This window comes from Phaenicophaeus curvirostris, chromosome 17, assembly GCF_032191515.1.
Source record: "Phaenicophaeus curvirostris isolate KB17595 chromosome 17, BPBGC_Pcur_1.0, whole genome shotgun sequence".
Taxonomy (NCBI): Eukaryota; Metazoa; Chordata; class Aves; order Cuculiformes; family Cuculidae; genus Phaenicophaeus; species Phaenicophaeus curvirostris.
The window spans coordinates 5,375,996-5,385,230 of record NC_091408.1 but is presented as its reverse complement, the minus strand read 5'-3'; the positions used below and the strand labels follow the sequence as shown (position 1 = coordinate 5,385,230).

Sequence of the window (9,235 nt, the reverse complement as noted above, 5' to 3'; positions counted from 1 at the left end):
GCATAGAAGTCCCATGTCAGGTGGCACAGGTGGCCCTGCAGGGACAGCAGGGATGGATCCAGGTGCCATACTTACCCTGAGGGTCTTTTCTTCATTGCTGCCCAGGGAACACGGGAGACTCCACCACCAGGACTGATGGAGACAGCAAAGCCAGGACCTTGAGGGGCAGAGCAGGATCCAGCCTCGTGCCAGAGGTCAGTGCAGGAGATCTCTGACCCTCCAACCCTCTCAAGAAGACAGACACGGCTGGTGACCAGCTAGTGTCCTTCGATGAAGAACTGCCCGACACGATTCTCTTACAAAAGTAGAGCTGCTTTTTTATTTCAGGTCTTTACAAAGGGAGCAGAATGGGGCTGGAGTCGCATGGGTCCCTTCGCCACCGGGCAGGCTCAGCCGCAGGTGCCACCTCCGTGCCCAGCCAGGGCTGCTCTTGACAGGACACAGCGTTGCTGGTGTCATCCAGCCCAGCCAGGATGCCTGAGGACTGTCCTTGCCATGAGGTTGTCCCCCCTCCATGGGGATGTCCTCCATGGGGCTGTCCTCCTCCATGGGGATGTCTCCTCCATGGGGATGTCCCCGCTCCATGGGGATGTCCCCTCTCCATGGGGTTGTCCCCACCATGGGATTGTTCCCAGCACGGAGCTGCCCCCACGAGCCTAGGTCCTGGTGGGACTCCATCCTTGGCAACCCCTTTGCGCCTGGGGGATGGCATCACCGGGACAGTGGCTGCCAGACCCCACTCCCCACACCAGTTCTCACCAGACCCCGTGGGCCTCCTGCGATGTCCTCTGCAGGACTGGGGCCACGAGGCCCTCTAACCTGGGCAACGGAGGGCTGCGAGGGGGCCTGCACAGACGCCCTTTGCCTTTGGGGCAAACACTGGGGTGTTTGGAGTGGTTTTCTGTCCTCCAAACCCAAGTGTGGTCACCACCACGACTTTTGGCTGCTCCGGATCACGACCTGCCATGGACTGGTGGAAGGCTGAGGATGCCTTATGCTCATCACGCCCATGAGCAGGTTCTGACCCACAGCTCCAGAACAAGGGCTTGGGGAAGACGAGGCGATACGAGGGGCTCCTCGGGGTTTGGGTTCCCTGCCGGCAGCTCTGCCCAACCCAGGTGAGGAGAACCCCCTGCCACCACCGGCCAGGTCCATCCCTGCTCGCACTACAGCAACGTGGTGATGGATGTCCTGCTTTCATTGTGATGAAGCCGTTTCCTTCACAAATACCTTCTCTGGCTTTTCTGTGGGGAAGGAAGAATGGATCCTGCTGGAACGCCCCCGAGCTCTCGATCTCTGACCCCTCGGATCCCGGGATGGGGACTCCGTTCTCCCTGCCAGTGGGAGACAGCAGCCCCACCATAGGCTCCTGCCCAAGTAGGGGCTCAGCAGGAAGGTGATGGAGGGTTCTTCGGGTGTTCCCAGAGCCTCCAGCTGGTTCCGCTCATGTCCAACCAAAATACACCATGAGTAAGAAAAGGAAAAGCACCTGGTTCTTTGCTGGAGGGAGCGGGGCACCCACCACCCCCTACCACTTCAGGAAGTCCCGCACGTAGCTCCACAGCTTGGTGATCCAGAGGTTGGCCCCCAAGTCAGTCAGGTACTGGATTTCAGGTGTGAGCATCTTGCGGCACAGCTTCTGGTGCTTCTTGTTGATCTTCTTCTTCAAGTTGTAGCCCAGGATTGACTTCTCCCCCAGCGGCTGCCAGGGTTGCATGGAGGATTCTTGGATGGCGCTGGCATCCACAGCGTGTCCCCCGTCGATGCAGATACTCTTCATCTTCTCATTCTCCTCCTGCAACTCGGCCACGTCCTTGGCCATCCGCTCCCTCCCGTAGGCTTCCACCTTACGCCAGAAGGTGGCATTAAAATAGCGGTAGAGCTTGGCATCAATGAGATTCCAGGAGGTGGCCTTCTCGTAGAGCTCAGGTGTCAGCCTGGAGACGGTGGAGCCCTTCCGAGCATTGAGCTTGAAGTAGAGGACGTCCTCCAGCTGCCAGCACAGCAGGTCCTTCAGCAGCACCAGGGACTCGTCAAAATACTCGAGCAACATGACGAGGTGGAAACGGCGATCTATCTCCTGGATGTGCTCCTCCACCAGCGGGCTGTTGGCATTCATGTTGTTGTCATAGCCCAAGTCGAAGAAGAGGAGGTTTTGGAGGTAGTGAGCGTTGAACCCATTGGGGTCATAGTAGTGCCAGGGGTCCCGGAGGAACTCTGCCAGCTTGTCCTCCCCCGTCAGCTTCCAGGTTAGGGGGATGACGGGTCCAAAGTAGTGGAAAGACGACTCGAAGAGGTAGGCAGGGTCCCGCAGCACCGTGACGAATGTAGTATCCGACGGCAGGAGCTTGCGCACCTCCTCGTAGTGGAAGCGCATGTGGTTGCAGATGATGTTGAAGCACGTGCCCGGCTGGTAGTGCTGCACCTGGCTGCGTTCAAAGTAGGAGGGGTAGTAGAAGTCGTTGCGGCCATTAGGGAAGGCGAATTTCAAGTGATGCTTCTCCCCGAAGCGGAAGAGGATGTTGAGGATGGTGCTGCTGGCTGTCTTGTGGGTCTTCATGAACATGACGTTCAGCTTGGGCACGCAGCTCCGTCCCGTGGGGCTGGCTGTGCCGTTGGCCACTGCTGGCACCTTGCCGGGGACCAGGTAGGAGGAGCAGGAAGAGGGGATGGGGATCCTGGTGGGAAGAAGAAATAGGGCATCTTAACCACCGTGAATGCTTGGCCATTCTCTTCCCTACAGGACCTGGACCTGGGGCTGGATGCTCACCCCCAGCAGCCCCCAGGCTCCCCATCGGAGGCCTTCAGCTTCAGGCTGAGCCCCCTTTCCAGCCAGCAGGATCATTACCCATTAGGGTACTCACCTGACAGATGCTCCTAGGTGAGCAGCCCACTGCCCCCATGAGCCCCTCACCATCAGCTGCACCTTCAAGCCATCAAACCAAGCTCATTCACCCCCTGGACAACTTCAGCTGCCGAGAATCTCCTGCTTTGGGAGTCTTCACGGCGGCCAGGCCCCTACAGCCTGAGCAAAGGGTCCTCATCCCTCACCACGGGCACAGCCCTGGTGGCCCTGGTGCAGGTGATGGTGAGATGTGCATTAAGATGAGCTCTCCATGGCTGCAACTCCATGGACAGGAGCTGATAACCTTCTTGTGAGGTCTGGAAGCTCTCAGTCCCTTGTGGATGTTGTGGACGATCCAACACCCAAGCAAAGAGGGAGATAATTCTAGTGCATGGCCCTGGAGATGAGCTCAGAGGCCCTTGGGGAGCACCAAGATCAACTTGTGTGCTACCTGAGATGCTCAGAGCAGGGAACAGAGGCCACAGTGTTGATTGACTTTGGGCACTGTTAAAGAAGTTGCAAAGCCGATGACGGTTCCCTCCAGCAACAAGGGTTCTTTGTGTACCTTGGGAACCACCTGCAGGTTTATCAGCTTGGAGATAGATTTAGTGCCGTGAGGGACAGCCAGGAACTTTCACCAGCTTTCACCCTGACGGCAGCAGAGTTTTGAACCCACCTGTGCCCATCTCAGTGGGTGAGAGTTTATGCGTGGCTCTGGCTGCTCTTCAAGGACAAGCCCTTGACAAAGAGCACCCTAAATACTGCCTCAGCCCTGCCCGTGGCTCCTGGCTGCTGGAGAACCTCTCACGTGATGGTTTCCTTCTCCAAGGGGATGAAGCCGCAGTGGGGTCTCCTGCACCTCCTCGTCCCCTCCATCCCTCAGGAGCTGAGCGCTGGCTGCCACCTCGCAGTTGATGCACCCCGGGGTGAGTGTCCTCAACCTCCCTGGGAGTTGGGGTTCACCTTCCCCCCACTGTGGGACAGGGCACAGTCTCCACAAGGACGCTGTAGGAAGGGGACATCTCGGTGTGAAGCCACCAGAGCCCAGAAAGCCCCCGGACCATCTCCGATCGGGGGTGCCCAGTGAAAAATTAGGTGACACGTGGGGACCCCGCACTCACTCTGTCATGCTGACTTGCAGCGGGGGGACGGCGTAGGAGTAGAGCAGCAGCATGAAGCTGGTCAGGAGGGTCCCTAGGACGAGCCCCTTGCACATGGACCTCCAGTGCTTCCCATGGTGCAGCATCCTGGTCACCTGCGGCCGGTGGAGAGGACAGCAGTTAGCACCGGGGGACGAGGACGTGGGGTTCAGGTCACAGGGGAATAACGAGGGCATCTCATGGGTATGGGAAGTCCCAGGATGCCTCTCGCCGCGGTTTTTGGCACTGCCAGGGGAAAGGTGAGCCAGCACCAGGTGTGGGCACAACAAATCTACGGGCAAAGAGCAGCAGGACAGCCCACACGGTGCAGCCTTTACCCGCCTTGGGAAAACAGAAATCAACTCCTTGGCAAGAGCAGCAAGAGAGGATGTGGGGATGGAAGTGGAGAGGAGAAAGGAGCTGCAGCACATGGCAGGCATCCTACACCAGGCAGCACCGCAGCTCCCAGCATGCTCAGATGGGGCACACACACACCTGTCTGGGTTCATGCACCCATGTGCCTGCACAAACATGGACTCAGGAATCCCCCCCGAGGCCACAGACACCCCCGGGTGTGCACACACAAGCACACACACTTATCTTTGCACACTCATGCACGTATAAGGACACAGACACATAGACGTACACCCCCCCATCCTCATGCACGCACAAGGACACAGATGTACGCGTGTGTCTATGCAGGCACACACACAGAGTCATGCTTGGACACACACAGAGATGTGTGTACACATGCATCCATGCACAACCGTGTATGCACACCCATGCACACACACGTGCACACACGCATACCCATGCATGCACACGTATTCTCATGCACACTCATGCAGGCACTCACACGCGTGCACACGCACACCCATGCTTGCACACACACTCGTGCGTGCATGCTCACACCCATTCATGCATGCACACCCCCCCACCCCCATGAATGCACACACACAATCATACTTAGACACACACAGAGATGTGTGCACGCATGCATCCATGCACAACCATGTATGCACACCCATGCCCATGCACACCCGTGCAAACACACGTGCACACACGCATACCCATGCATGTACACACTCTCATGCACACGTATGCACACTCATGCAGGCGCTCACACACGTGCACATACACACACATGCTTGCACACACACATTCATGCATGCACACACCCCCATACCTATGAATGCACACACACATGCACACACACCCCCCCATGCACGCACACACGTGTGCACATCCTCACGTGTGCACGCACATGCCCACAAATGCATGCACCCCCACGCACACAAATACACACCAGTGCATGCACCCCCCCCCATGCATGCACACCCCCCCCAGCCCCACTGCATGCCTGCACGGACACCCGAAGCCCCTGGCACAGCAGCCCCCTCCCGACACGCCGCCTCGCTGTCCCCTCACAGTGCTGCCCCCCTGCAGCCCCCAGCCCCACTTGCCCGGTTGCAGCTGCTGCCGCAGGCCTGGAATGTGGGGTCACCCGCAGCTCTGCGGCGGCTGCGACCGCATTGCAGCAGGGCTGTCCTCTGCGGCAGGACGAGGGGACGTGCCACCCGTGACCGCGACACCCGTGACCGTGACACCCGTGACTGCAGCCCCCGCTGCGAGCAGGGCCCAGTGCCCAGGAGCATCCAGGAGCTGCACAGCTCCCAGCCTCGCATCCCCATTTAGCAGCTGCAGGAGCAGCGTCGTCTCCCCGATCTGCTGGCTCCGGCTGCTCCGGCACAGCTCCGGATCCCTGGCATCCTTCAGCCCAGGCTGGCCATGCTCCCGGCTGCCCGCTGGATAACATCCCAACAAAGAATCCAGCAGCCCTTGTGCCCGCTGGAGCATCAACCCCACAGAGCAATCCCGCAGCATCCCCGCAGCATCGCCCCACAGCATCCCCACAGCATCCCCAAAACATCCCCACAGCACCCCCACAGCATCCCCGCAGCATCGCCCCACAGCATCCCCACAGCATCCCCAAAACATCCCCGCAGCATCACCCCACATCATCTCCAAATCATCACCCCACAGCATCCCCCTCACCAGCATCACCCCATATCATAACCCCAAATCATCGCCTCACAGCATCCCTGCAGCATCACCCCCACAGCATCCCTCTCTCTCCAGCAGATAATTCCAAGAGATGAAATCCCAGCTGGGAGAGCCGTGGTTCGCACCTGGACACATTTAACCACCCTGGATCCCCATGTCCCCAAGCCCCCCTGGATTTCCAAGCTGCACCCCAAGCAGAGAGTTACCCAGCTGGCGTGAAGGGTGCCCAGCGCACGCTGCATCCGTCCTGCTGCTCCCGCCTGCCTCCCCCTTCTCTCTGCCCCCCCTCGGGTCACCTCGTTCCACTGAGATTTCCAGCTCGATAAATAATGAATGGGAAATGCAACCGGAGCCCAAGGCTGCGCTGGGTGTTGGGCTCAGCTCATCCTAGTGCCCGACTGGGAGATGTGGATGGGGTTGGGGAGCACCCACGACCCTGCAGCAGCGACTCCCAGGTCAGGGAGGCTCCATCCAGCCTCTCCCAGACAGTTTTCTGAGGCACTGGCAAGGGCAGCTGGAATGGCAGGGATGCAGGTAGCCACGGGGGAGCGGGGGGCTCGGACCCTCCCCCAAATCTGTTGCACAAGTGCAAAGCCAAGAGGATTTCACATGCCCAGGGTTGGCTCTAACACCATGGCCATGATCAACATCATGACAGGACAAGAGGGAATGGCCTCAAGCTCCACCAGGGGAGGTTCAGGCTGGACATCAGGAAAAAATTTTTCACAGAAAGGGTCACTGGGCACTGGCAGAGGCTGCCCAGGGAGGAGGTTGAGTCTCCATCCCTGGAGGTGTTTAAAGGATGGGTGGATGAGGACCTGAGGGACATGGTTTAGTGATTGATGGGAAAGGTTGGACTCGATGATCCTGTGGGTCTTTACCAACCTAGTGACTCTGTGATTCTATGACTCTATGATCGTTGCCATCTGCTGTGCCGGCTTTGGCGCTGCTGAGAGCTGGGCAGCTCCAGAGGAGACACCGGCCGGGAGCGATGCTGCATCCAACCGGCTCCCAGGCTGGATTTGCCACCACACCATGGGTACCAACCCTGGCACCGACCCCACCAAAGCAAGCCAGCCAGCATCATCACCCCACCTCTGCGCTCCCAGCGTGGTGGGGAGCCCCGGGGTAGCGCCGTACCAGCCCCCGCACCCCAGGATGCCCGAAGGATGGTTTGTTGCACTCGGGCTGCCTCCCCTGCTGCGTTTCTGACAAACAGTTCCCAACCCAACCGCTCTATTGACTTTGTTTCAGACGTGTGGCTTAATTATTAATAGCTTGCCAGGGGAAATGCAGAGATCGAGGCGATTATCATGGGGCTCCCCTTGCATGGGGCCAGCTCTCTGCTGGATGCTTGAAATTCCCAGCCAGAGGACATGGCCACGCTGGCCATTTCCCCATGGGATGGGCCCCAACACGGGAATCACAGCCCTGTCTGTGTGTCCTGGCATCTCCCCTGGTCCCTGGGGACATCCCCAAGCTCTCTTTGGGGGTTTGCCCTCTAGAAGTCACTTTGCTGTGGCCAAACCCCTATAGCTGCCCCACATGAGGTGTGCGCATCGCTCCTCCTGCCCTACAAGCCCATGGGAATGCTCTTTAGGAATGGTTGGACTTGATGATCCGGTGGGTCTCTTCGAACCTGGTTATTCTATGATTCTATGACTTCATGCTGGGATGATCCTTCCTACCTTGTTGTCTCTCTTGCAGACCCCCACGCGTGCAAACACTCATCCCTCACACACACCCTGCGCCCTGCCCCACCAAGCACCCCCCAAGTGCCCCGTTGCCCCGCCAAGCATCACCTTTTCCTTTGCTTAAGCAGCTCTCGGTGAGCCGTCTCTCTCCTCTCCCGGGCTGGCGTGGTGTGGGGGTGCCGATGCTGCTCCGACATGGAATAAACTCGTCCAGGGCAGCTCCCCGCAAACACCGGCTTGTCCAAAGCCTCCCCGTTAGCCGCGGTCTTTAGAGCATCCCTGGCGTCCCAGCCCTGGATCACTGGCCTGGGGAAAGAGGGGATAAAACAGCGCGAGGGCTGAGAGCCGAAGGGGCTGCGAGCCCCGGGACGGCCGAGCGAGACCCTGGGTGCCCGTTGCCACCCTGAGCGGCCCGTCTCCCCACCCACCCCCGGTGACACAGAGGAGGCATTCAGCCCGCTGGGCTGCCAGCTCCGAGAACAAGGGGCCTGTTTGTCTCCATCTGCGGCGCGGGCCTCAACGGGGACATTGTCACCGCTTGGCCCCTCGCTTGGCCCCGCGCGGCCATGCCACCTCCAGCCTCCGGCCTGGCTCCACCGGCGCTGCCACCCAGGGGGACGGTGGCCCAGCTCCTCTCCTTCCAGCTCTCGCCTTCCACCGTCCTCCTCCGGTGCCGTGGCTGGTGGCCAAGCTGCCACCGGCTGTCACCTCCCCGAGCCGGAGCTCACCTGGAGGTGGGGAGCGCCGCAGAGGGGGATCGGTCCTGCACCCCAAGCCGCCTGCCTGTTCCCTGGGCTGTGCGGATGGCGTCTGTCGGCTCTGCTCCATCCTTCTCACAGCCTCCGCCGCCTCTACATGGCTTTTATGGCACTAATGGCAGCAATATTTGCGCTCCGCTACCCTCAGCGCGATAACAGCTGCGCCGCCGCGATACTGCTGGCCTTTTCATCTTCCCAAGGGCTTTTCCTGGGATTTTCGGGTTCCCTGCAACCCCGAACCTGGGGGCGCTGATGGGTGTTGTCACCCACGGGGTCCTATCAAGCTGCGCCCAGCGGGCTGAGCGGGTGCCCTGGTCCATAGAATCACAGAATCACCAGGTTGGAAGAGACCCACTGGATCATCGAGTCCAACCATTCCCATCAATCACTAAACCATGTCCCTCAGCACCTCATCCACCCGTCCTTTAAACATCTCCAGGGAAGGGGACTCAAACCCCTCCCTGGGCAGCCTCTGCCAGTGCCCAATGACCCTTTCTGTGAAAATTTTTTTCCTAATGTTCAGCCTAAAAACCCCGGTTGTGCTCGGGAGGGCTCAGCCCCATCCGGCACTGGGGCCATTGTGTGCCCAAGGATCCAGCCTTGGCCCTTCCTACGGCCCTCAGCGCCGGCTCTGCTGCTGAGGACGGTGACAACCCTGTGCACTTGCTTGGGTGGCCAAGGGAGCGGTGGCTATGCCGGCACCCGGTGTCACAGGGCGCCTGTTGGCCATGCCTG

The 9,235-nt window shown here is 59.7% G+C and overlaps 1 protein-coding gene across 2 annotated transcripts; it reads right to left on the bottom strand.

Annotated features, from left to right (window-relative positions):
- Positions 1 to 315: 315 nt before the first annotated feature.
- Positions 316 to 8,054, bottom strand: GAL3ST1 (galactose-3-O-sulfotransferase 1). 2 transcript variants are annotated; one of them, XM_069870714.1, is made up of 3 exons: positions 7,851 to 8,054; positions 3,967 to 4,100; positions 316 to 2,678 (listed from the first exon to the last, which is right to left on the bottom strand). In XM_069870714.1, exons 2-3 carry the CDS (start codon positions 4,089 to 4,091, stop codon positions 1,529 to 1,531), a joined length of 1,275 nt encoding a protein of 424 aa, XP_069726815.1. In that variant the 5' UTR covers positions 4,092 to 4,100; positions 7,851 to 8,054; the 3' UTR covers positions 316 to 1,528. The 2 variants fall into 2 exon arrangements, with proteins under 2 accessions (XP_069726815.1, XP_069726814.1); XM_069870713.1 differs by lacking the exon at positions 7,851 to 8,054 and adding an exon at positions 6,255 to 6,419.
- Positions 8,055 to 9,235: the final 1,181 nt, after the last annotated feature.